The sequence below is a fragment of the Grus americana genome, chromosome 15 (assembly GCF_028858705.1).
Source record: "Grus americana isolate bGruAme1 chromosome 15, bGruAme1.mat, whole genome shotgun sequence".
NCBI lineage: Eukaryota > Metazoa > Chordata > Aves > Gruiformes > Gruidae > Grus > Grus americana.
The window spans coordinates 15,699,510-15,727,189 of record NC_072866.1 but is presented as its reverse complement, the minus strand read 5'-3'; the positions used below and the strand labels follow the sequence as shown (position 1 = coordinate 15,727,189).

The following is a 27,680-nucleotide window of genomic DNA, read 5'->3' as shown; positions in this document are numbered from 1 at the left end:
ATAAGTGGAAATAGTTCTTGATCATATAATGCAAAGAATAAAAGCCCATTTGGGGTTTTTTTATACAGTGCTCAGTCTTTTCTCATTCTGTTTCCTCTTGTTCCATATTCCTTTGACAACTGTGGTTCTATTTTTGAATTTTTATGAAGTGTGGTCACTAAATGCTTGCCAATGCCTATTCCAGAAACTCCAGTTAAAGTTTTGGGTGATAATAAGAATTAGTTCTTGGCAGATTTTTATTTCCCATCTCCTTTTTTTGTTTACTTTAGCTAAAATCTCAACTCCTAAACATTGCCATGCAAAACCAGACACTGAATGATATCCTTGGATCTCTGTCTGATGCCGTGGTTGGGCTAACTTCAAGTCAGCTGGAATCTTTGTCACGTGAAGGAGTGCATAATGCTATTGCAACGTTAAACCAAGTCTCTGGGTGGGCAAAAAGCCAAGTTATGATTTTATCCAGTAAATACCTCTCCTATGAAAAGGTACCTCTGATTAACAGCTTTCCTACCTTCTGTTTTTAAAAGTGAAATGACTTTTTCTCAACGATAACCATAGATTTTGAAAAGTTTAGTATTTCTTTTTTGTACTGTTAGTAGTCTGAAAATTTTGTTTAAATCAAATAAAACATCCAAGAGTGTACCTCTCAAAGTAATTCTCTGGTAATAGAGAGAATGACTATTTGCTTTTGGCCGTTGTATGTATTATTTTGTCTGTATCACTGCCCTAGGCAGAATTTGTATAATCAGAGAACCCAGGCTATATATTCAAATATACTGTAATGGAAGGAATCAGGGTTCTCTCTGAAGTTACAAAAAAAAGGAGCCTGAGAAAATTGTCACATTTGTTCCCTGGACAGTATTGTCTGAATTGAAAGAAATCTGAGGAAAGTGCATCCCCAGGCAAGAAATGTATTAAGTATTCAACAATAATAGTTTTGACTTATTTATTAACTTTTGCTTTTAAGTATATCTGCTGTTCACAAGCCAGAAAACTTTCTGTTTGTTTTTGCTGTTATCTCTGCAGGTTTTATCGTTTTATAATGTTAGTCAAATGGGCGCGTTGGTAACTGGTATTAGCACCCAGTCATTCTACAGCATGAACCCGAAGGAGCTTTCTCAGATTATTCGAGGCACAACATCGCAATACTTATCTGACTTATTGCCTGCACAACAGCAAGGGATCCTCAGGAAGGTGATTATAAACTCAAGTGTGTAGCAGGTTCTTTCTGCACAAGAGCACAATAACCAGATATGCAGAGCATGATTTAAAATGTTGTCACCGAGACACGTGTTTTAGCTCAATGGTTAACATTTCCAGTGTTTTTTCTGAACACCAAGTATATTTTGAAGGCTGTCTCTTGCTTAGTCCTGTGGCGTTTTTAATACTGACATGTTTTTCCTTTATCCTCTTAAGAGAAATATTACACAGAATAGAAAGAAGGGCAAATCCTGTAAATCTAAGCATCCATTCTGAAATGCCATGTATTTATCTGTTCCTCTTTTTAGATAGCTGCATCTGGTGATTTTTCTTCATCAGTCAAAGATATACAAGGAGCCTTCTTTAAAGAAATATCTCTTTCTGATTTATGGAAGCAGACTGGATATAATTCTTCAATGATGAAAGAAAAAGAACTAAGAAGAAGCCAGGTAAAAATTATTATGCAGTTCCCATTCCACTGCAATTTAGTATGATGGGAGAACAGGAAAAGTGTTATAATACATATGTGTTCAAGGAACAGAGGTAAAAGGAAGGAACCACCCCAAATATATCTTGACATAAATAACCAGAGGTCCCTTAGAGCTGAGGCAGCGTTATGAGACAGAAAGGGAAGCATTAATATGCTGAGTTTAAAAGTCTTCAAGATTCTGCCACATACATTTTCTCATTGCAGTACTGCATGCTTAGACATTTGCATGTACAATCAGCCCTATGGCTTTGTCCAGAGAGATGCTAGGTTGGACCAGACGATCTCCAGCGGTCCCCTCAAACCTAAATTATTCTGTGATTGTATGCCATAAACATGTTTAACATCATCCTATAGTCAGTGATGTCTTGTCTTGTGAAGAAGAAATTCAGCACTGGATGCCAAACCTTTTGGTTGGCCAAACGGGGCCATAGAAGTGCTTTTAGAGTACAGAAGAGAGTTAAGCATACAAAAATCTTGCAGTAGTTATTGCCTCTTACAGCTGAATTACCTGACCTTAACTTTAAATGTGGTGGGGTTTATTTCAGGCTTTGTATCTGTATGAATTACTGTCTAAGAAAAACCATCCTGTTGACCTGCTAAGGTATGGATGATAGTCTGTTTTGATATGGAGTTTTAAGTCTGGTTTTGTGATGAGAGCGACTTTGAGGTAAACATGAACACTATGTGGTTATTATTCATTCCTTGATACCACAGGATAATTCACATTCCTCATTAAAAAGGGTCTCCAAATCCAAAATCTGGATCAAAGCATTGCAGAGGTTTTGGTATTTTAAAGCTCAGTCAATATTTTTCAATTTGATCACGTTTTTACTTTCAATAGCCTTTTGATTACAAGAAAGGGGAAAAAGAGGTGGTCAAGAAACTATCTTAGGACATGGTTGTGGGGAGTAAGGACTACATCCTGCTTAAATATTCAAAAATTGAACTTTGCTTTTCCTATCAGCACAGGACAGCTTGTGAAAGGAGTAACTTGTCAACTCATTGAAAGTATGGGCACAGACTTTTTTTTAAACACTTTTAAATTCTTTGAAAAGAATCTTCATCTGCTTTCTCCCTATCAGGTAAAATCAAAAAAAAAGCTTTGTGTACATAAACATACTACCCAATATCCAAACTGTACTTAAATTAGAATTTGGTTCATTCTATTCTATTTTCTTTTTCTTTTTTTCCCCAAAATCTTGTGTATGTGAACTTGTCTGTTAACATAGTTCCTTTAAATCTTTTATGTGTGAATTCGTCTGTTACCATACTTCATTTTGACAATTTCATTTGTCACTTAAAAATGGCAAGAAATTCCTACAGTCCTCCTAACTTGCTAAGTAATGAGCAATCTGTTTGGAAAAATATGTAAGTTTTGAAAACATACGATGCTCTCATGCACCCAAATATAGGATATTTCATTTCTGATATCTACAAAAAGAAAACTCTAAACTACTTTAAAAACCCAAAGAAAAATGTTCTCTGACGAAAACATGCACAGTTTTGTATATGCTGATTTATAAGCTGTAATAAAGAAACCATATTTTCATTATTCCTCAAAATTTCCAAATGTTTAAGATCTTAAATTTTTGTTGCTTTTAGGTTAATTGTTTGGCTTGGAAGTTTTGGAAAGTCTCCAATGCATCTATTCCTCCCTTCCTCTTATTTGTGCTTCCGTAAGTTACATCTTATGACATCTTAAGTTCCTGCATTCATAGTGGTACATTCAGAGTAGTCCTTCTGAGCACTTTTCTAATAACCTCTTTGGTCCTAAGAAAACTGATGATTCAAACAAATGGTAATTTATAAAAAATGGTCATTGACCGTAGCCAAAATCTGTGTTAAGTGAAAGTTGGTAATACCTGATGCCTCTTAGTACAGCCCATTTTAGTCACAATTGTGGATTCCTTTGCATCCTTGAAATCAGTCCCCTTGAAGCGCTCTGTACGCAGGCTGAATCATGGTGCAGTGGCGTGGCAGCAGTGAAAAAGCTTGTAATGTTGCTGATGCCTGCTGAAACAAAGGGGTTCATTCATTGGGTTTTCTTGAGCATAATTGTTTAGAATCACAAAACTAACTTAAACGTAGTTTATGCTGGATCATTTTTCTTCCCCCCCACCCCCCCCACCCTTGGTTGTGTGACTTTGCTTATTTGTTTAGGTGTTCTTTTTTTTTTGAGGGAGCATATGTAAGACAAAGCCAGTGGGTATTGCCCAAGCATATTGCTCTGTATGGTTAAAAACATTTCAGTGTGTTTAAAGACATTTTTGTAAGTTAGCAAAACTTTGCATTATGTAAGTAGCCAAGTAATATTCAATGACAGCTTTTTTTTCCTTAGGGAAAAAAAAAATTACCTTAATAGCAACTCCTGAATTGTATAACTTGTTATTTCCCCTTTTTCTTTATTTCTTTCTTCCTACATGCTTAAAGGGATAAAAGGGAATGAGAACTATTCTTTGCCTAAAATATTTTTAATTGGAAAAAAGTAAGAAAATAAGAGAATTCTGTTTGAAAAGGCATTACTCTATTTAAAAAAAAAAATTACTTTAATGCAAGACTTTCTACATACTACAGCACCAAGTTATTTGGCCAACAGTTGCATATTGCTTGTTCAGGGCCATCAGAAGTTGCTGGTGCTCTTGCCTACAAACCCTAGTAAGGCTGGGATTGTGCAGCTTTGGGATTGGCTGTATTTGCAAAGGCTGCCTGCCACTCTCGGTGGAGGAGAGCATCACTTGGTTAATTTGGCAGGCCTTCTTGGACTTTAATAAAAAGGAAGGCTACCCTAAAACTACTGGTTGTCCTTAACCCACCCACCACATCTTCATTCATCGGAGAATTATTCCTAATAAAAAGGAGAAAGGGGAAAAGTTTCTGAATTGTAGACAGTCTTCTTTCATATGGTGTTAAAGCATCTCAGTGCACCTTCATCCACTTGCAGCTATTTATAACCCTTAGCCATTTTTTTCATGTGCTGATAAACTGGAAGAAAAGATTTAACTTAAAATAAGGTGTGGATTGATTGCAACTTTTCTGGCCTGGCTGGTTTATAATTTTTCAAGTCCAGACTTGTCTCTAAATTTTTCCATCATCGCAGATTTTATGGGTGTGGTTATAGGTCTACAAAGGTCAGGTTTATATTCTGAGACCGTTTGAATTCTTTCTGCAGGACTGAGTACTTGGAGTATGTCTCAGGCCCTTTGTGTGTCCCTTTCATTGAAAATCTGGGGAAGACAGAGATGTACCTTTTGAATCCAAGCCTTCACAAAAAGAACGCTGTCCTACAAAAAGTACAGGAGTGCTTGGTAGGTACGGCTAGGAGGGGTCAGCAGTGGAGAGGGAGCTGCAAAAAAGTAATCTGTAATTAGCCACTGAGAATTCCAAACTAAGTGAGGATGGTTGATTAGTTTTCTCTCCCTTTATTGTCATGTGGTGCATCACAAAGTTATCCTGCCTACTTGTGCGGTCTGCATGCACAGGCTCATGGTCTCTTCTATACAGACAGCAACCTGAGACTCAGGTTCTCCTGCTGTGTCTTTGTGCAGTGAAACCAAAGCTGATGGAGTCTGAGAGCCCAAAAGGGAGTAACACAGCAAGCTAATTTCTTCATCATCACAAGCAAGAGCAGCTCAGACTATTGCTTAGGTCAGAGAACCTCTGAGTGCCAAGGCCCCAAGCAACCTGCCGTAGCTGACCTGATTTGAGCAGGGGAGTTGGACCGGGCAACCTCCAGAGGTCCCTTCCAAACTCAGCCATTCTGTGCTTCTTTTTGCACATATTACTGCACTGTGTTTCATACAGTCATGCCAGTCACCATCTGCATAAGTTCTTGACTCACCTATCTGTATTCTTATGGTTTTTTTATGTACTGTTTCCATTTTATTGTTCCCTGCCTAGGGAAACCTTTTTATTGCTTCCTCAACAATTTTCCTTGACTCCATGCATGTTACAAAGTGTTCTCATGAAATGTGATTGCTGACCACAGTGAACTGGCCAGGACAGCCTGGAGCTGACCCATTTGCACCTGTGCGTGGCACAGGAAGCTCCATGGGAGAGGTGGTGATACCAGGAGGATTTTGTGACTTCTGCTGTCTGGGAGCTGCAGCAGTCACCAGTTTTTAGAGGAAAATAGTTGTTTAATGTAGCTGTGAATATTCATGTCCTTATACATACTAACCAGCCCTATAATCCCTAGTGTTTTAGCAGCTGCTCGAGAAACCCCTCAGAGCTAAGCCTTCTGACAGCAAGAGGTGCCAGGCAGAACTGCACCACCTCTGCAGGTGTTGGGTGGACACCTGGATGTAGAGATTGTGGCAGGAGATTTACTTTTTATTTTTTTTATGTGTGCTTCAATATGGAATAAAGAATACACTGAAAGCTCTGACAAGTGCTTATTATATATCACCAGTTGCATTGGCAAAAGCAAAAAGTATAAAGCAGTCTCGGCAGAAATTGTAGATTAAGTTGCCAGTGCAAACTGTTGTGTCTTTGTTCCTTAAAGGGTCACAGAGCTTAAATGTGTTGTGATGCAGTTGAGTGATACAGGGCAAGAGCCAAGATTAGTTCTGCCAATAAGGTAAATGCTTCTTGTTTCAGAACGGCTCCATTGCTGATGAATATGATGTTGACCTACTTGGAAATCTAATCTGCCACTTACCTCCAGCCTTTCTCCATGACAGAATGTCCCTGAAGGCAATGGCAACAGCCTTTCAGCAACTCAAACTCTGCCAACAGCTCAGCCACGAGCAGAAGGCTGAAATTAAATACAAACTCCTCGAGTTATATGGGTAAGGTATTAGATATATCATCTTGTTTATGCTGATGGTTAAGCCGTGCAAATACCAACCATTTGCTTTGCCCAGATAGAACTGCAATGAAAACAACACAAAGCAACTTCTGTCACTGGCCGAGCTTGGCGTCTCTGTCCACTAGGGTGACATTTCTGTTCTTGTGTGTAATGTGATAACTGTGGAACAAAATACAACCCTAGGGACATGCTGCTTGATTTAAGTCCCAGAGAAAAAGGAGAGAAAGTGGAATGTTTGAGGAGGGGCAGGCAAGCAGACTCTCTGGCTTGGCAAGAGAATAGCACAGAATTACAGGCGAAGAATGGTGCAGGAATGCAAAGAATGGGAAAATGGAAGTGGGATACTCACCATGCTGATGTGAGAAGAGACATAAATAAGACTGCAAGCACCTGTGGCAATGAGAGAAAGCTAGAGAAGAAGCAGAGGGATATAAAGTTCAATCAACTGAAGCAGCAAAGCGGACAGTGTGTTAGATGTCATTAATGACTCTGATTAGGATGCTGATTGGAACCACATTGCTGTATCAGTCATGCAAAAAACAAAGCCGTCCTCTATCTGGCAAGAATATACTGTTTCTCTCTTGCATTGTCTCTTAGAAGTATCTTGCATTTGAAAAGGAAGACTGAATGCATAGTTTCTAACCGTCCCTTCAGCCCCAAAGTCTGTCACTTGATCCACCTCATCATTTTAGTTGCTCATTCAGCTTCCTGAATGCTCATTCAGCATTTTTCTGGTAATGGAATAGCTGTATTTTCCACCAGATTCCATCCCTGCATTAATCTTGATACGGATCCATTTTATTGAATCATGACACATGGTGCTAAATAATAATTTATTTTGGTTTGGTTTATTTTTTTAATTTTATTTAGAAAATATTTGTTGAGTCAAATGTCATCATAGTGGAGCAACAAACAAAATAAAATTTTCTGAAGAACATGCACTAGTAACGCATTTGTTACTACCATCATCTTCAGGTTTTTTCAGGCTGAAAACTATTTATCCAAGTGCTTTCTTAAGTCAACCACCAACTGGGTTGGCTAACATTTATCAGATTTGTATCAAACAAACAGACCAAACCTGCATAGTGCTAAGCTACGTACATTTTGAAATGTACCAGCACCACTCAGAATTGAACCTGAATTTAATTTTGAAGACCTGAAATTCCTACAAATAATTTAGCATATTATTTCAAGAGATATGCTACCTATCATAGAATTGATCTCTCATACAGAAATAGGCGTCAGATCTGCCTTCCATAACTCTTGACATTCCAGATGAATGAAATAGCAGACAGTAAAAATACTGAGCTAATAAGGTATGGATTTAAATCTTCTGTGCCATCACCTATGTTTCATGTTTCTATCCCTTAGTTTTAAAAAGGCAGCATTAGCAGCAGACTGCGTTACTTTCTGAAGTTGTTGAGTGAACTTGATCTTTTCAGAATGAGGGGGAATGAGGGGGAAACTGTCCACTTCGAAGTGTGCATGGACCAGTTTTTCAGAAGTGTTCAGCACCCACAGCTCCTGCTGACATCAGGGAAAGTTACAGTTGCCCAACACCAATGAAAAACAGCCCCTGTACACCTGCAAATAGTTAAATATTGGAATAGAGGAGGGTTTGGGGTTTTTTTTAAATATATAAGCAAGTACTGGCAAGTATTGCTTGCTTGAAGTATTAGCCACATTAGTCCTTAGGATAAGATTCGTGGAAAAAGGATGGTTTCAATTTTGGTTATGAGGTTTCTACTTCTCTTTTGATACCACTTTGCAGGCTACTATTGCAGCACGAACCTGATAGAAAATGGTAAATTTTCTTTTAAAAAGAGAATTATTTCTCCTTGCTTGAATGCTGTAATACTAACAATACTATGACTGTTGAGGGAGAGAGCGAGCTCCATTACCACAATATTTGAAGGCTTTCTCTGAATACATGGAGAATTCCACTAATGCCCTATATATCACAGAGAGATGAGAAAATACAATCCGATGTTAATAAGCATGAATCATCACATTGGCATAGAAGTGTCTGTGTTTCCTGTATGATACAGTATAAGAAAAACTCTGAAGTTTTAGTGTAATTTTGATTGCAAACATTCTTCATTAATGTAATTTTCCAAAATATTTCTTCAGGTCCCCAAACAACTGGACAGCTGAAACAGCATTAGATGTTGGACCATTCATAGCTCTGCTGTCAAAAGGGGAATTAAATGTCCTTGCTGAAAAGGTATGTTTTTATGATAATTTTTAAATTTATAAAAGATAATGTTAGAATTTGGATTTGTGAATGTCATAATGCAGTCTAAATTATGTAACCTGAATGCTAAACTAGGTAAATAATTGTCTGGCAAGGAACCATGTGTTAATGTTTCACATGTTCTTGACTCCATCAACATTTCTGAGATTTCTTCTTGAAAGTAGTGGTAGCATAAACAATTATTTGCATGTATACATTGTCATGTAGAAAAAAAAAGTTACATTTATAGTGACACAGACTCAAACATTTTTAGTACTTTACACCTTGCAGTGTTGTTTTCGCCATTCTCCTGCCTTCCAACCATAAAAGTCATGTTTCTTATCCTGTTAATAATGGGATCGTACTGATCAAATTAGCATTTACTCATGTGGCCCTTTGCCCTGGGGCCAGTGTAGCACACATAACAATACCTGATAGCCTCAGCATTGCACTTCATAGTTTCTTTGCCCTCTTTAGTTCTTATAATCTTATATTTTTTTGTATAGGAGTAAACTATACTGGAATGAGGAATTCATTCTTCAGCAGAAATATGTGAGCACAGTCAGCAACCTTTCCTCAGGAGATAATGTTTATAATTGACCAAATAGAATAGGACCCTTCAACTGAAAGGAAGGTGTCTAGCAGGGTGGAGGAGGGAGGTCAAAAAAGCCTAAAAAAGGTGAACAGGTTAAAGTTATTTCTCATAATTTGATTGGGTCTCTATCCTCAATTCTTACACTTATCTAGCAAATGTAAGATAAACAAAATAAAGTACTTTCCATACTGCACATACTAAAATGGTGGAACTCGTTGCTACAGGAGGGTCTGGACACGGACTCCAATCAGGCAGTGCTCAGGTGTTGCCAAAGCTGAGAGAGCATACAAGAGAGAGAATTACTCTGAATTTGCTTTGTTTCTAATTTTTCCCCCCCTCAAACATATGCTGTTGACCTTTCAGAAGCAGCCAATTTACTCTCCTCTTCTGAAACATCTGCACAAATAGGAAGGAGACTGAGCTATTATTAACCCCTACTTTGCTGAGGTCTGCACAAGTCTGTCTCTGCAAATTGATTTGTTTTAAAAGGGGAAGTCTCATTTATTCATTTTTTCTTTTGAAGTTCCCCCATATCATTTTACAAATAGCAAAGACAATTGGACCGATTTCTTCAGCCAAAGAACTTCTATCAACTGTATTTGAATCTCTCTCCAGTGCCAATGCCAACACCGAATCATCTCTCGCCAGACCTGGTCAGTATTTCACCTGCTGTCTGTGCAAAGTGCCACATTCACAATGGTGCCATTTTGGGCTGTGACAGTGCAGTTCAAACAGACTTTTTGTTTCACCTTGTCATCAAATGCATTCTGAGAAGCCAGACAATAAAAAAGTAAAGCATTGAGTGACTTAGAGGTTCAGACTTTTGGGAAAAACAGAGTCTTCGTTCTGTTGCCTGTAGTTGTCCGATGTATTGACCAATTGCTGAAACACTTAATTTCATTACAGGATTGCATGGTTAAGCATCTCCTGGAATGTTCCTGAGTGCACAAAGGAAAAGATGAATGATTTGAATTAGAGGGTTTTGTTTAATTTTACTTTTTTGTTTATTTTTACTTTCCTTTGCAATCTAAGTGAAAATCCTTGAATTAAAAAGCTGTGAAGGTGACAAGTTAACTGTTGTGCCAAACGATTGCCTGTAGTTAATCCTTTGCCAGACATGAGCATATGTTGAGTCGGCTGTTCTTAAATCGGACATTGGTGGCACTGTGTTTTCTCTGTCCAAATGGACAAAGTTTTGTGGTAATCTAAAAGGTATTCTAATTAGCAATCAAACTAAACTATTAGAATCTTGGGTGATGAATGGATCATTTTCTTTGTGTAAGGTACATACTTTGACTATATTCTATTATTACAGTAGCTGTGTTCTTTCTCTTACTTGAAATTCACCCAGGTAGAATTTTTAAGCTATGCTGTCCTGTGCCATGGAAAACAACCCTGCTGTGGGAAGGCTTTTGAAAACACTAAAAGAAATTTAGACCCTAACAATTTCAAGGAGTTTGGTACTGTCTGCCTTTGTCTTTGAAAATCTCCCCATTGGTTTTCTGCCTAACAGAATACAGGTCCAAGCTCTCAGCAAGCCCTGAGCCACTATGGAAATCCATCTGCTTGTATAACAGCAACTCTGAATGATGACTGTGTGTCTCAGGGAATGAATTTGCTCCTGATAATCCTGTATTCATATACAGAGAGTGTTCTACAGAGTCGTATTTTTGCATAGCCAGAAAAAACCCATGACCTCTGTTGATCAGAGGAGTCATTACACAATTATCATGCTCTAAAAAAGCAGAATTGAGCTGGTAGAATAACAGAGTATTAGTCCAGCTGTATGCATGAAATTCACTCTTCCTTCAACAAGTAAACAGTCAGATCATAAATCATATTTCTTTAGACATGGGCCATAGGACTAAAGGTTCGGCATCAGGTATTTCAGTGTGCTTGTGTCCTTACGTGTGCTTTTTTTAGGCCTCTGGATCACAACAGCGTGAATCCCAAAGACTTCTCTAATCAGACTAACTCACGTCCAGTGCAGTTGCAGAGCTGTCTCATCTGCATTGCAAGACCAATATAAACCTGCCAGTGAAGCTAATGATCTTTGTGAAAGGATAACAGGGCTCCAGGGCTACAGAGGCTTTTCGTTCTGCACTTGGGGTGCATGAGCTCAGCTGAGGGGGAGTGTGGGAGATGAAAAATTGCAGGATTGTTTGTGCTAGTCTAAGAAGAAATCCTTCTGCAGTCCAAGTGTGGTATTGAAGTTCTGTTACAAACATAATCTTATCAACTCCACACAACTCACACGGTAGTTTTAATAAGGAATGAGGTTTTATGGCTGATTTGTAAATCACTAAAAAATTGGGGTTTATGAAAATGGCTCTAGAATAACATTGATACTCTTCATGCTACAACCTGCTATTTTACATTTCCCACAGTCCAGTTGTGAGCTAATATTAATAACAGTATCAATTACCAGTTCTTACATCTATGTCTATATCAAGATAAAAGCAAAGTTGGTGGTTAACGCAAGATGGAACAACTCTGAGGCAAAACTGAGGAGTCATGTGTCCGAGATGCTACTAGAGAGCAGTGGCAGTGCTGGAAAAAGAATTCAAGTTACTTACCCCAAGCACTGAGATGTTATAATATATTCTATATATTATATGTTCTTCATCAAACTAAATGTGATTATATAGCAAAAGGAAGAGTGAAGTAGCATCAGATAAAGGAAGCAAAGCCAGGAGTCTAATTAGTATTTCCCTCTGTAATCGCACCAATGTATCTGGTGTGTTACAAATAATAAAATCAATGTTGTTTCCAAGAACACAAAATATTAGGTTTTCCTGACTTGGGGAAGGGAACTGCATTGTGTCTGGGTGGGTAGTATTTACATGAGAAAAGCTGACCTTTTGCAGCAGGGAAAAGTGAAACAATGCAGCTGCAGGAGAGGGCCGTGTAAAGGGAGAGCAGAACATCAGCTGGTACAGTGGAAGCTGAACAACATTTTCGTTTGCTCAACAGATTCAATCTTTTCAGTGTTCTACCCACTATTGCAGCTTCCTTTGATGCAAATAAATCCCTCCACTGCCTCCTTTCAAAGTACAAATCTACTTTGTACATCCTCACTTTAATTTATTTATCTGGGGGAGCTTAGCTCAGGCACAGCGTCTGTGAAATTCTTGCTTTTTACTGCTAATGACCATATCTGAAGACATGTAGGGATTATTTGGTTTAGATAATTATTTAATAAGGTTTTCCTAAATTAGTGATAGGAGAGAGAGCAGCGAGGAACCACATTAGGATTCTAATTTCTGCTTTCCATCAATATTAGGGGGAGATTATGCCAACAAAGACCAGGATTTGTTAAAACACACAATGGAAACTGTCTTGTTTGATCATGCATAGGGCCAGAACCTGACCGTAAATAAGATTTTTAAATGGAGTTTGTCCAAACAGTTCTGTTGTAAGTGAACATCCCTCTCCAGATCCTGACATTTTAACAACATGCTTGACATAAAGAACAAGCGCCGTGTGTCTCTGACACATCCAGCTTCTGTCTTCACCTTGTTTAAATGTCAGGCAAGTCTGACAAAACATACATCTTTGTCAGGGTATTTCAGAGTAAAAGGACCTCTCATGTCTGTTACTTTCCTCTTGAGCTGGATTCACATATGTGCTGTTTGAGCATGGAGAAGTTTATTCAGCTGCAACATTTTTTCGTGAACAATGACATAGCTGTATGGAGACTTCCACCGAGGTCATCCTGAAGATTTGCATTTCATTGTCTCTGAAGCAAAGCTCCTGGCAAATGGTGGGTTTACCTCAGAATAAGCCCTTGCCTGGGTTTTGATGCCTTTAGGGAATTAGACTTGAAAGAAACTTGCAAGATATTGGTTACTCTTCTTGCACACATCCAGAATTTAGTTTTACTGTGGCATCCTATGTTGTAACCGTTCTGAAATATATGTCTGTTCCCATTTTCTTTTCCAGCATGCACTGCCTTTGGAGGATGAAGAATATAACCAATTTTTTGCAAGCTAGGTGAATTCTAGTTCTATATCCAGGATGTTAACAATGTAAATATTTAAAGAAATTATTTCATTACAAGATAATGAATTTATCAGTATCGCATCAGCTGCAGTTAATTCATAGTCTGTCACCCTCTTAAATCTCTATATTGCTTCGATTTCTTTTTTTCAGTCTCCTGGAAGAAAACTCTTGCTATTTGACTTTTTTTCCAGATTGCCTGGGAACCAGAGCTCCTTCTTCAGATGAAATTATTAAATTAGCAGAAGCAAATGTCTTCTGGTCAGTTCAGGAACTGAAATGTATGGATGCAGGGACTTTTGACAAAAGCGTGGAACTTCTTGGGACTGTCTCAGGTTTTAACAATTCTCAGCTTATTGCCTTGAAGGAAAAAGCCAAGGAGGTAACTATCCTGTCTGTGAAGGAAAATTAAATCTATAATTTGATTTGCTGTTATTGAACTGTGCAGTTCTAAAATAACTGTGCTACGGCAATGTCACTACTGCTGCAAGAATATCTATTGTTTATTGGAAAAATAATGTGAGATGGTGATAGAAGACTATTGCCCTTGCTTTAGAGTCAACAGGCAAGTAGTTCTGAGCTATTGGCAGCTGAAAACCTCAAGTGCTTTTACTTTTGAATTGCTTTTCAGTTGCTTCACTTTTCTTTCATAAATGAAAAATCAGCAAGCAGTACTATAAGCTGATGATTGGCCTGCTGAGAATTAAGAGCAGATTGTTAAACTGTCTATATCAACATTAAATATAGTTTACAGTGGTGTAAAACCAGACTGACTGAAAGAGACTGTTATTAGCTGAATAAAGCTCATTCTCCCACCTTCTTGTCACAGGCAGGGACAAACCCATCAGTGGGAAATTTTAGGGAGGAGAATAAACCACATGCATTTAGTCTTCTTTACTAGCGTGGTACTAGTGAGTGCAAGTTATGGAAACACAGCAGAAAGAAGACCTCTATCTTTGCCAGGCCGTAGATTGATGGAGAGGAACAGGGCTGTAGTCTCAGCTCTTGTCACTACTCCCTGCAGCTCCTCTTGAGCTCCTCAGAGGGGTCTCTGTCCTGGGCTCAGCCCATACGTGATGTCTGTGCTGCAGTCAGGACTAAAACTTTTCCCCGCCTGGCACTGCAGCGCAGGGTCTGTGCCAGACACTCGAGGCAGAGTGCTGTGCTGGGTGCAGTTCAGTGTGCTGTGTCTGGGATGGAACATCAGCAAGGTGTCTGGGCTCTGAGCAGTGCTGCCTTGGCCAGCTGTGGGCTGGGAGGGAAGTCAGACCTCGCTCCATCTCTGTTGTTGGTGTTGCACTCCTCCCCAGGGGTGATCTCTTCTTGCTGCTTTGTGGTTACCTGCACTGCCAGGGAACAGGTAGTATCCCAAACATGCTTTTGTTTCAGCAAGGAAGAGCCTTAGGGTGCAGTCAGACAGGTTGTTTTGTTTTGGTTGTAGAAAACCCAGAGGTGAAGAGGTTACCATCCCCAGCCTATCTTCAGCTTCCCGTCACCAGCATCTGCTGGAGGTTATCTGGTCTCTGCTTCCATCTCCACGTGGCTAGCTACTCTGTAATCCCATTCTGTCAAAATGATCTGATGTTTTAAAAGTCCTTTTTAGGCTCCATCAGATCATTCTGACAGAATGAGGTTAGGAAGCATCTACAAGTGCAGTTGGCTGCAAGTAGTACGCATGTAGATGGTTGGAGATCTGAGGGCTGTGACCTCTGGAGGAAAGTGGGAGCAGGCGACAAGGTGGGCCTGGGCACCATCTCCTTAAACTAGAAGCTAGCCAAAGTAGTGGAGCTGACCATGACATTTGGGTAGATGAGGCCAAGAGTGCAGTTTTTAGCAGTGAAGCTCAGCTTTTAAAACTCCTGAACTGCAGGTGCTGGAAGAGAAGTGCCACTAACCAGATTTCTGAAAGTAGATGGTGACTCTGCAATTCTATCTCTGCTGCCTTGTTGCAGTAGACAGCAGCCTACTGCATCAAATGCATTCTTCCCTCTCTCAGCATGGAGCTGTGGGTAGGAAGAGGGGAAAAAAATACAATCCTACAAGAAAATAAAAACAATGCTCATCTGAGATAGTGGGAACTAAAATATTTTACAGCAGTGCAACATAATGGTATACAGAGTGATACCTGTTGTAGAGAAATTGCCAACAAGGTTAATACACTCATATCCCAGCTATATTCAGTTCAAAGATACACAGCTCTGTAGTGCACTGAATGAAAGTATATTCTGTCTGTATGAGTGTTGGTAAGACAGATTGCTGCTAGACAAAGACAAATTTCCTATATATTAATTTGCAAAATGCAACATGGTGTTACACTGAACGTGAAGCATGAGAATTCAGATAGTACAGGCAAAGCTCTTGGAAATTATGTGCATAAGATGCTGTTATGTTATTAACTAAAGGGCATCTTTGATTAAAGGGTTGATTAAGCCATCTTTAATTTCTCCTAAATTGGTCATTTCCCCTAAAAGAAACTGTGTACCTACTCGTGGTCCCAAACTAAGTCAAAAATTCTAGTTATCAGATTGTGTCTTAATGAAAGTAAGAAGCTTAGCTCACTTGTAAGTGGAAGGTCTCCAAGCTCTGCGATAGTAACAGATGTATGGATCTGTAGTCTCTAGGTGAATGAAGACAAACGAGTGTTTCAGTTTCATGTGTTGTGTTATTTATATCGTTACTTCTGAGATGTCATCTGCCACTGTGGCATAGTACTGTTTATGAAGTACTTAAAATTCTGTAGTTTAAGACCTAGATCAGGAAATAGACACATGACATTTTTAACTGATGTGTTTCATGTATCTCTTAAGCTAGAGAATTAAGAGCTTTAAAATTGGGCTAATGCCTTTTTACTATCTGTTTGGTTTTTTTAAAAAGATTGAAATTTCTCAGTCTTAGACCCTTTTTCTGTTTCTTTATGACATCGTAAAACCAACATAAAAGATTGAGTGGAAACTCAGTCAGGAGGTACGGGTCCAGCAAAGCATCTCTTAAACAAATCCTTAACCCGAGGGTCATAGTTGAGAAAAGCACCTCAGCAGTCCTGGGGCTGCTCTGTTGGATATGCATGTCGGTATGAACAGCAGAAAGTCTGCAGCTCTGCATAAGGAGTGTCTTTTTCCAGAGATCTGGCCCAGGACTTGGCTTTTAGTTTTATTTTCCTATGTGGAGTTAGCAGCACAATCATGTACTAGAAAACTGTCATGTATTGACCAACATAACGCAAAGTTGCTGAAGTACATGAGACCTTTAAAGGAGGCTTTTTTTTTTTTTTTAATGTATGCTCATCTTGTTCAAGTCACTTCCTCCAGACAAAACCCAGTGTCTTTTTTCTGTAAAGACAATTGGCCACATCCTGAGTGATACTAACCACTGACTACCATCTTCTATTGTTTCCAACTAAACGTAATTGACAGTTCTGGACTCTGCAAATTCAGCTCTCAATGGACTTTCATTATTCCTTATTCAGGCAGACCTTTTCCTGAAATCAAATTTTTCTTTGGGCTGATCTGTGACAGCTTTTGAATCACTGTAACTGTATCACAGATAAAGTTAAAAACAGTGAAATTTATCAGTTTAGATACATTAGTACTGGTATAGAAGAGCCCCTGCTTATTTCTTTGTTTTTACAGAGCTTTACAGATTTGACTGTATCTGTACAAACACATTAAAATTATTTTAATATTGTATGCAGACAAACTAGAAATTAGATCTTTAGGAACTGACTATTTGTCTGCATTACCTGATTCTCTACTTCGATTTCTGCTTTCCTCGTCAATGACTGAGCCAGAATGACTGGTCATAAAAGCAATTTAAAGTCACTCCTCTGGAGCGATTGCAGCTGGTATAGATGCCAGGGTAGTCCAGGTGCTGCTTCCACGAAAGCGGTGTAAGAGTGTGGATCTCGGCACACACTCACATTTTTATTGGTTTTAGTGGTACTTGCTCCTACAGCAGCACTTCCAGCAATCCCTGCGCTGACTTATCAACAAGCTCAAGCTGTACAAATTGCAGCATTTTAAGATAAACTAACCATTATTAGTGTAGAACCTTGAAAACCTTCACAATACCTAAGCTCTGCCTTTTGTGTGCAGAGAGGCATACTTCGGGTATTGGGAGTTTTAAAACCAAGGGGTTTGAGAATGGTGTGTACAGAGGAAGATTTATAATGATCTAACAGATATTAATGAATCTCTTCTAAAGGTTTGGGGATCGCTGCCAGAGTGGAAGAGTTATCATATTGTTTCCCTGGGCCGCATTGCTCTGGCTCTCACTGAACGTGAAATCGAAGAGCTGGATTTGCAGTCTGTCGACACCATTTCTGTCCTTAGTCAGCAAACAGAATGGACTTTTACCCAGGTAAGTACGTTATTGAATGTACTCCTGAAGAGCAGCTTTGGGACTGAAGTTCTGGAATCGCCTAGGAAACAGATACAGGTAATCCACACTGCTCCCTGCTGCTTTCCTGCAGCTGCGACCCCAGTGAAAGTGGGCAGGTAGGTCAGCGCTGGTGTCTGCCTGGCTGCCGGCTTCCCTGGGCCAAGAGGATATCAATCAATATTAGTTGTGGTGGTGACAAGTGTATTCTTTAGCACTTGCCCGCTAAGTAGTAGAAAGAGGTCAGCTCTTCCTGACCAGAAGTAATCACTGAAGAATTGTGTGCCCCGCAACCCCAGCATCTATTGCCTTAGAAGCCCAAGTTATGCTCCTTTCATCTTCCTTTCCTTTAATAACTTCTAGTTATGCCAGTGGGACTTTCATAATAAGAGTTAAAAGCTTTTATTTGTCTGTACAATTGGCAGCATACTTCTGACTGTGTGACCCACACCATCAGGGGCTCCTCGGTTGCACTGATGCTGCATGATTGCAGCCAGCTTTGGCAGAATATCACAAATCTGGTTAATAGATTCTTGCTCTGAAGATCACTATCAGAAGGAAGCACTTGGGAGGATTTTATACACTACTGGTTGGCTTTTGAGGTTTCCTGCTGTCAGTAAGAATAGCTAGTTAAAAGAGATTCAGCCTGCCTAACTTCAGTTGTCTAAAAGTTATGCAGCTAGTTTAAACTAGTTACTTGAGGCTCAGCATTGTGGATAGATTAGGAAATCTTGGAAGATGCTTGTTTCTTTCACTGACTTTGGAGGATGCCTTGGTGGCAGGCTTAAGCTAGACAGACAATTGTTAAGTGGTTAGGTTAGGATGAGCTCCATCCTAAATGACAGGCTTGCAAAGGCATTTTGGTACCAATATCCCATTCATATCTGAAATTTAATCCTAAACTCAGGTCACTACCTATATATGACAACCTGAGTATTAGAAAAACTAAAAATTTCATGTTGATCCCTTGAGTAATTTATGCTCTAGCAATTTAATTGAATTGGGCAGTTCTCCTTCTACTTGGGCTCATTTCTTCTGGTGATGCTTGTGACCCGGCAGAAGAGGTCCAGAGCGCTTACAACTTGCACTTGGAAAGTGGTTGTGTAACAGCGTCTTGTTTAAGTGTCACATATAGGTGGTGACAGTGCTCCTCCTGAAGGCCATGGCAAAACTCCAATTAATTACATTGAGGAGGCTCGGGATTATATACGGTCTATAGTCTGTTAAGATTTTGAGCTTCTAGTAACAAAACCTTCAATTATGTTTACTCTGTTCATGCACTAATATCTTGCGCTTTTTGTAGGCAAGATCTATTTTGCAAGGTTTTCTAGAAGACTCTGGCCAGACAATCAGTACACTAAAAAGCTTTGATTTAGTTGGATTAGGAGCTATTCTCTGTGCTCTGAACTCCACAGAAATCATGTCCATAAGGAGTGCTGAATTCAGGTACTGCATTTCATACTTAATGAAGTATTTATTAGTATCTCTATTAATAAAATTTATTGTGCAATTTGTTTTCCTTTAAAATTTCCAGAGCCTAAAGGACACTTTTTTTATATTTTAAATGCTTTTAGAAAGGCAATAACTGTTATGGAAGACACACACTGGTTGTTTAAAATATATTCTATTTTAGATTTCCTCTGCCATTTATATCCCACCATTTAAGTATCACATTGAGAAACACAGTTTTTTGCTCAAAGCATTCAACATTTATATGCAATTTGTGTACATATATTTTAACTTGAAAATTAGTTTGCAGTCTTCTTACAGCAGATTAAGTCTATTCCAGTCATATTTAGTATTGCATGTAATTGCAGCATGTAACATTAACTTTGTTGCCTTTTGCAGTGCTGCCGTTGTAAGAATTGGCCTGTTGTTTTGTAGCACCCCTGTTTTGAGACAATTTAAGAAGATGACAGAATCTGTGTTTGGTACTGCTACCAGCTGGAATGGCTCGATTTTACAGGAGATTGGTACTATAGCAGGTAACAAGATTGAGGCTCCAGACAGTGGTGGTTCTGAAGCCTTGTTGTTAAGCGTTAAGAGGCAGGTTCACATAGCAGTGCATTTTTCTAGACTGGCAAAAGACGTTTCTTCCAGAGAGGAGTCACCTGTAGGGATGGACATCCAGCAATTTCATTAGCACTAAGGAAAAGTTGTGGTATTCTCCATAAGGTTCTCTGAATCTGCTCAAAGCGACTTTGGGGAGCACAGCCTGAAGTCATTTGGGTTCTGTAAGTTGGAAAGGGTAAATCAAGGAGGGCAAAACCAACCAGGATTTCAGACCCAGTCACTATTTGTGAACGGTGCTGCTACAAGAGTGGCTGTATCAGGTCAGAGTAGCGCTTTTGCTGACCAAGCATCCTGCCTCCAACAGTGGAAGGAATGGGCTGCCCAGAGAAGAGCGAAAGAGCAGGGTTAGCCTGGAGCGGTACTGTTCCAGAGTGCTCTCACAGCCTCGGAGACTTCCTGAGCCAGAGGTCACACACACTTTCATTCATGGATTTTTTTCCCTGTGATCGTTTGACTGCACTTTGCACTCTCATAAATTTTAGCATCCACGATGCCTGCGGCAGTGATTCCACACTGTAAGTGCCTAATGGGTGAAGAACTAACTAACTAACTCCCGTTGCATGCTAATGCTTTCTAATCTTGCATCAGAAGAGGCTATGAACTAGCATTCCCTAATAACGCTGCTTTTGATTTTATTGATTTTTATCATTGTCTCTTTTTGTTTCTTTTCCAAGCTAAAGTAACTCAGGTAGAGTACGCTCCATACCAATGGTTAAGGTCAGATGATTTGTAATGTTGGAATATAATGAAAGAAAGAAAGAAACAAACAAAAGAACCAGTATCTCTCTCCATAATGCACTGAGTAAATAATTTATTGGATATTTTGTATAAATGCTTAAAATCTGTATTAGCCTAAAAATAAATCTAATAAAAAGAGTATTAACTGAGTTCTCTTCCTATTGTTTGGGTTTTTTAGGTGGTTTGAATGAGGATGAATTAAAAGCTTTCGATAAAAACTTGATGCCATGTTTCCAGCCAATAGCAATAAGACGTATACCTCCTGAAATTTTCCAAGTAAGAACTCAATTACTGAAGAAATAACCAAATTTCTATCATTTTTACTCTAGTATGAATAAACTGAAGTACTGATTTATAGTTTGGTTTGGGGTTTCAGAAAGAATTTTTCTATGGTGCGTTAAATGAGAGGCAGTCAAGGATCTGAGACATTAACTTTCAGCTATATCATCTGTATTTGTGATGCCCATAAAATATGCTAGACAAGCTTTATTTATTCTTCCAAATATGTGCCAAGGAAAAAGCAAAGATCTAGGGTCAGAAAGCAGGGAATGGACTCTCTTTCTTCCAACACTGTATTCAGATTTGAGTTTTCTTCTCTATTTATTAATACTTGCAAGGATGCTATCATAGCTAAAATTTCTTTGCTGACTATGTATGAGCTTTTTTATTATCCTAAAATCTGGCAACATTCTCCTGAGTTAGCTCTGAAAAACAGATTGTACAGGCAGATACGGGTCAGAAAGAAATTATATCTAATTACAGCAGTTCTGAATGTGGACCAGCAATTAGAATGTGAATCTTGAGATCGTTGTCCCAGACTCTCTTTGACTTAGTGACAAGATTAATATTCTGCCTAGGCTGGTCTCTTTCAGATGCTTGGGCAAGCAATGTACTTATGGGCAGATGAGCTAAACAGATAGTTAACTGTGTCAGCTTCCATAAAAGAGAAAAACTCTTTGAACACTAACTGTTCTGCACAGTACCACTGACAGTTTAGATAAGCCTGAAATGTCCTTAGTGAAAATATTTCTTTGAAAAACAAGCAAAACTGAAGATCTGTAGCATCTTGTAGAATTTCTTCCAAATAGCATACATTTTTGTTAGTAATCATAGTAATGATACTGCAAAATATGCTTAAATAACAGTGCACCTTCTTGGAAGAGTTTTCTCTATTTGAAAGATTCAAAGCAGATTTTGTTTTTACGCAGGTTTTGTATGACTTCATTTTATAGCTGTATACATTATTCAGCTTTTGATTTATGAAAAATTACATCGTATTATGGACTTTAATTGAGTTAGGAAGAGGCTCAATTCAAAACTTCTGGACCTGTAGGCATTTACATGAGTTTACTCAGTTTAAAAGAACGCACCATTTGGTAGACAATGAAAAATTGGGCAGGGTTTGCTCCATTGTCTGACCTACTTGAAAGGGGAATTCAGTCTTTCTAAAGTAGATCCTGGATACAGAATTGTTGGAGCAAAGAAGGCTTGTTGTGTAGGAGGGGTAAAATTCTTGTGACTGCAGAACGTTAACTGGAATCGAAGCAATCCAGCATGCCCAATACATGCAGGCTTTACAAGCTGGTTAATTGCTATGTGATATAAGATAATGACTGTAAGATTATGATTACCATGTTTCACTTTTAAACACAAGTTTGACTATGACCAAACTTGAAAGACTTTCAGTCTAAAAGAGAAAATTGAATACTGAGATTAAATCCTGGGTTTTTTTCATCTCATTGTTCTAATGCTAACTCTAATCAAAGGTCAAACATAGGTTCAAGTGAGGTTTTTTGGGAGCAGATGTAAGAAGAAATAAATGAAGGAAATAAATAAACAGAAGAGGACGCACAATGTCATCAGTCTTTGAACAAATCAGAAAAGAAGTGGCTGGAAAATTAAACTCCAGCACTATATTGAAGAAGTGTCCAGTACAGTGTTGGCATAGAAAGCTTCTCAAGCTGTCAGATTCCGGCAGCAAAGAGAAGGGTGAAATATAAATGAGTGGTCAGCGAAGTAAATGAATGCAGAGGATTTTTTTAAGCTCTCTTGAGCTCTTTTATAGCAACAAAATGTTGAAGGCTACTTCCCCTCATTCCAAATGCAAGACAGAGCTGACTTCTGATTCCTTACCTGCCTCATATAATTGACAGCCTAAACCAATTTTTCTGGCTTTTATTCCTCCCAGGCATTGTCCCCAGAACAAATAGCAAACCTGGGCCCTGAAAATGCCGCCATGGTTACCAGGTCGCAGCGTGAGCGTCTGAATGCATCGCAGCTCCAGAGCCTTCAGCTGGCGCTGGATGGAGCCAGGACAAGCACCCCAGAGACACAAAACGGGGCAAGCACTACCCAGGTGGTGCAAACCCCAGCTCCAAACCGTGAGTAGAGTTGCTCTCTCCTCCTGCTGAGAGGGGAAGGACACACGCCCCAGCGGGGTGTACAGCCTCGCAGCATCCACCAGGGTCAAAGCTGTATTTTGAAGGTGGGGTACAGTGAAGGTTCTAATCAGCTTTTTAACTGATACCTCAAATCACATGCCTGACCAAGACAAACAGCAAGGATGTTGTTGGATTTACCCACAGCGAGAGATAATGGAGGAAGATTGTCAGATGGCATTGGCAGCCATCTGCTGCTAGTAACATTACACTATGCTAAGCACTAGCTTGTGTAAAATGTAGTCTGAAACAGTGAGCTTTTCCCTGTCCTTCTTTTCAATATTCTTTGCCTAAATTTAAGGCAGGGCTCTCCATCTCTGGACCTTCAGATCACAACCTTTATCTGTAGCAGCACCTTGTTTGCAGAGCTGCAAGGGGGAAAGGAGGTAGCATTGGGGCAGATTAGCATCCTTATCCAGACTGTAGGACCCCTTGATCAGTTTTTCCTGCTGTTCCCATCCTATTTGGAATTAAAGCCTATTAGTACCTATGCTTCAGTGGTTTAACGTTTTACTTTCCCATATTGCAGTTTATACTGGGCAAGTTACGCTGGCACGCACGTTAATGGACGTTTTACAATGAGTGAGAGTTTGCAAATAGTCAAGCCAATGTCAAGAACTTATCCTTACCAGACAGCAACTGTTGTTGCTTCCAGTGACACTAGCGAGACATAAACTGTTGAAGAAGAGAGAGGGATGTTGAAGTGTTAAAACTAAATTGCTATGATGCCCTTGCTGGAATTAGAGCAGGCCTTCCCAGAGGCACCTGGGCGGTGCTCTCGGCCCAGCTCCCTTGCACGTGTGACCTGTTCCCTCTGTAGATATGGCAAAGGGAGGAGTTTTCTGGGAACGATCACCTGAGTTCTTGAGGTTCTCGTTCATTATTCCTATCTCTAGTGAGTACCACCCCTAGAAAATGCTTCTCTTCAGAGCTGCGTGTGTTAAACTGGAAGTGACCATTCTGACCGGTGTCGTCTTTTGAGCAGCTGATTGTAGTTAGGATCCAGCTGTTGGAATTTGCTGCACCTCTCTGGGGTGCTGTAGGCAAGACTGTACTAGACCTGAACTGTATCGTGACACTAAGACATAATGCCTTCTGCTTTCCAGGTGCTCCTTGTTTGAGTGGCTTCGGCATCTGGTTGTGTACTGTGTTTACACTGCACCTGCCTTTCTGAATCCATGATTGTTAAGCTTAAGGTAAGTTATATTTTCAATAAGAGGTAGCTTTATAACAGAAACATAGTTCACCTGTAACACTGAACAACACAGGGCAAAGGGCTGTGGGACTCCCTTCCTGCTTTGAATACAGAGATAACAATTTCTGAATAATTTTTCTGCATTACAGAGGTGTCTTGTACCTCTGTTAGACTATCTTAGAATCTAATCAAGGGGGAAAGCACTTTATCTTATCTTTACTGTAAAGCCAGCCTTAACAAAAGTATATTTAAAATTCCATGTAACACCAGTCCATTACTGCATTGTTATTTGGAACATGTTGTTGGTATTAATCTGTATCTTGCCTGTTCCAGTCTATTGATAAGATTTTATTTCACAACCGCTTTGATAATCTCCCAATAAAAGAATGTTGCTATTAACTTTCATTGGATTTCACCATTTTGACAGGCTAAAATTTATCGAGAGCACTGGTGGGCTTAAGGTATGAATTCCAATTAAGCAAACTAAATGCTTAAGTGTTCTACTTAGCCTTTAAGACTGCAAATCAAGGTATGTCAAAAGACTTAGTATTTTTCTTTGCTTTTTGATTTTCAGTGTCCCGGAGCTTACAAAGGAGATGCTAGAGATGAAGAGTTGCAGCTCAGCAAGAATAGTAGAATCAAGAGGCTCTGAGATGCCTGAGTGCAAAGTGGTTCATTTCTTAAAAGCAACACCTTCATCTGCCATCATGATATGAAGTATCCCCTTATCCCCTTTCCCTACTTTTACCATTACAAGTAACACAGGATCCCTCCAAATACTTCAGACAAATTTCAAAACTGGAAATGGCTTATCTGTCTCATGAGAAAACCACTGAAAGCTATGCTTCCATGTTAGGGAGGAGCCTGAATGACCTAGGGGACAGGTCACAGGTGACTGTTATTTGGAGGATGATGTGTTCTACCCAGTGCTTTTTATGTTGGCTAATTTTGTCATGCTTTTGTAGACATCTGGTGGGTTTTCTTCTTATACTTTGAGTGCACATTCCTCCGGACAGCGGCTATCCTTCTGTGTGACATAGTAGAAACCATACTAAACGTTACTACTGTTGCAATAAAATAGCTTCATCTCTGGGCTGCTGTTTTAAATCCTGCTCAGATAAGAAGTGATGACGTGTTCTTATAATTTAAGCACCTGTATGAATTGTAGTTGCCGATGGCTGTATGTATTCAATGCAGAACTGTTGACACAGAGGGCATTGGCAATACTGTTAGTATTTCATGTGACAATGCACCGTGGAAACCCACGTATGTTCATCATAGAAGCATAGAATAGAATCATGGAATCATTTAGGTTGGAAAAGACCTTTAAGATCATCAAGTCCAACCGTTAACCTAGCACTGCCAAGTCCACCAGACTATCATGAGATAGTCCCTTCACTTCAGGTAGGGTTGAAGCATGACCAGGAATAGTAAGGGAAAACTGTTCACTGGGTCTACATACTACTAGGACTGTCAATCCAGTACTTTCCACAAGCTCTATAATAACGAATTTCACATAATTATAAACCACAAATATTTTAATGTGTTTTATCAACGTATGGCTTATGTGTCTAATGTTTTTCATGCCACGCCTCAGTATTTTAAACAATGGAAAAAACAGATACGTTATAAACCCTCTGCACGTGAACATACATTTTCGTGTTGTTCAACATGATTTCATGCCAAGAATGCATGGTACCGTTTTCCATTTTGCCATTGCAAAAGTCTTTATCTTTTCTAGACTAAAAAAGGCAATGCATAGACTTAAAAGTTTACCTTTGTCATTCAGGGCTGTACTGTAGTAAATACCTTTCAAACTTTTATTTGTGTTTCTTTATGGCAAACATTACATCTAGCTTCCCAGCCCTGAAAGCAGAACCAAAATTTTGCTGCACGTGGGAAAGGAATAGGAGTGGGGCTGAGAGGGAGAGACTGGAGGAAAGAGGTTTGCTGCTTTCGCTGCTGCTGGGGGAAGGGTGAATGTTAGTTGTCACTGCTGTTGGGAATAACAGCTCCTACCACAGTCCCATGTATTCTGTAATTTCTGCAGCAGCAGGAGCCAACCTGATTTTCAGGGCTTTGTTACTGGCAAAGTAGGCAGTGAGAGCCTGGCTGTCTTTCACCCCCTCCTGGTTCCCTCTCCCCCTTCAGCAGTCTGCTGTTCTAGGAACTGCCTTTGCCTGTAACTAACCCTGGCAAGCATGATGTGATGTTACAGATAATACTGTGTGCTTTAGTTTTGCGTTTTATGAGCAAAGAACTACTATGGCTGTAAAATGTCTTGCACCTTTTTCTCTCATGCTAACGATAAGATTCCAGCTTTTCCCGCTGGGTTTCCTTTTCTGCATGTAAACAGTAGATTGTGACATTTATTTAAATGGAAAAAAAATTGTTAATCCCAGCAAATACATGCAAATGCCCACTAAAACAAAAAAATACTTCAATGGATCAAATAGATTATAAAGATTTATCTGTTTTTTCACATTAAAAAGTTCTGTCTCATTTAGATGTGAAAGTACTAAAAGGTTGTTTGATTTCTAGAAATTGCCTGACTTGAATTCTGTGTGCACTTCAGTGAAGATGCAGGAGAATATTGTCATAGTCAAGACAACAGTCAGCATTTCCAGTTCAGCTGTTTAAGTCAGATACGTGACTTAGCTATACTAAGCACTTCAAAAATCTATATGAGCTGAAAATTATCTTCTTCTGTCAATGTACCTGGGAGTGATTCCATCTGCAATTATGTGAGTCAGGTTTAGCTTTTAATTGGAGCAGGAGTGAGCTCTTTGTTTTGTGCCATCTGTGCTGTAATTTCTTTCAAACTCAAGTGCTTTTAAACAGCTGAACTCTTTGATTATGTATTTATTTTATTAAATTAATAATTATGTTAATAACTTTGGCCTTGCATTTACATTTGGTCAAAGACATATCTATCTCTTACAATAGTGTAGGAAGGGTAAATGTGGAGCACACGCTTGATGTTGTACTTATTTCACGGTGAGATTACAAATCCTATTCAGTTCGTAAGATGGTGTGAGCATCTTGGACAGTGAGTATTGTAGAAAACCAATTTTACTTTTGCCAACGTACCTCTTATAAAGGTCGCTGATGGAAAAACCCATTCTACAAAAACTGTGATTCATGAGAAACCTCCCTCAAAACTGTTGAAACTGAATTTCTGTGGGAAGAACAGATGGAAAGGAGAGAAAGAGATGGAGAGTGCTAGTATGCATGGTATGTAGTCTGCTCTCCATGTATGTAATCTGCTATCCATTCACAATCTGGCACTTTTCCACTACTGAGAGGAAACTGAAATGTGTACATTTCCCTTTTCACTCCTGCGAAACAAACCACAGAACCCTTAATGCAGGCATCCGTGCCGTAGGATACTGCTAGTCATACGCATCTGTCCTGTGCATGTATGTATTACATACAAAATGCACACGATCACTTTCCCTGGAATGCATTCATGGGAAAAATGTCTCACAGTCCCTCTCTTTTCACACCATCAGGATTTTGGGGAAGAATATACTACAGA

The 27,680-nt window shown here is 39.3% G+C and overlaps 1 protein-coding gene across 1 annotated transcript in view; it reads left to right on the top strand.

Annotated features, from left to right (window-relative positions):
• Positions 1 to 26,555, top strand: part of OTOA (otoancorin) — a 37,864-nt gene extending 11,309 nt beyond the window's left edge. Inside the window, exons 12-29 of the mRNA XM_054843280.1 lie at positions 270 to 485; positions 1,027 to 1,194; positions 1,509 to 1,649; positions 2,236 to 2,291; positions 2,655 to 2,772; positions 3,293 to 3,366; positions 4,860 to 4,995; positions 6,287 to 6,477; positions 8,628 to 8,721; positions 9,849 to 9,978; positions 13,519 to 13,706; positions 17,525 to 17,680; positions 19,002 to 19,144; positions 19,547 to 19,683; positions 20,688 to 20,785; positions 22,698 to 22,890; positions 24,054 to 24,143; positions 24,717 to 26,555. Coding sequence (XP_054699255.1) covers positions 270 to 485; positions 1,027 to 1,194; positions 1,509 to 1,649; positions 2,236 to 2,291; positions 2,655 to 2,772; positions 3,293 to 3,366; positions 4,860 to 4,995; positions 6,287 to 6,477; positions 8,628 to 8,721; positions 9,849 to 9,978; positions 13,519 to 13,706; positions 17,525 to 17,680; positions 19,002 to 19,144; positions 19,547 to 19,683; positions 20,688 to 20,785; positions 22,698 to 22,890; positions 24,054 to 24,121 — 2,307 coding nt within the window. The 3' untranslated portion in view covers positions 24,122 to 24,143; positions 24,717 to 26,555. The remainder of the gene's footprint in view (positions 1 to 269; positions 486 to 1,026; positions 1,195 to 1,508; positions 1,650 to 2,235; positions 2,292 to 2,654; positions 2,773 to 3,292; positions 3,367 to 4,859; positions 4,996 to 6,286; positions 6,478 to 8,627; positions 8,722 to 9,848; positions 9,979 to 13,518; positions 13,707 to 17,524; positions 17,681 to 19,001; positions 19,145 to 19,546; positions 19,684 to 20,687; positions 20,786 to 22,697; positions 22,891 to 24,053; positions 24,144 to 24,716) is intronic.
• Positions 26,556 to 27,680: the final 1,125 nt, after the last annotated feature.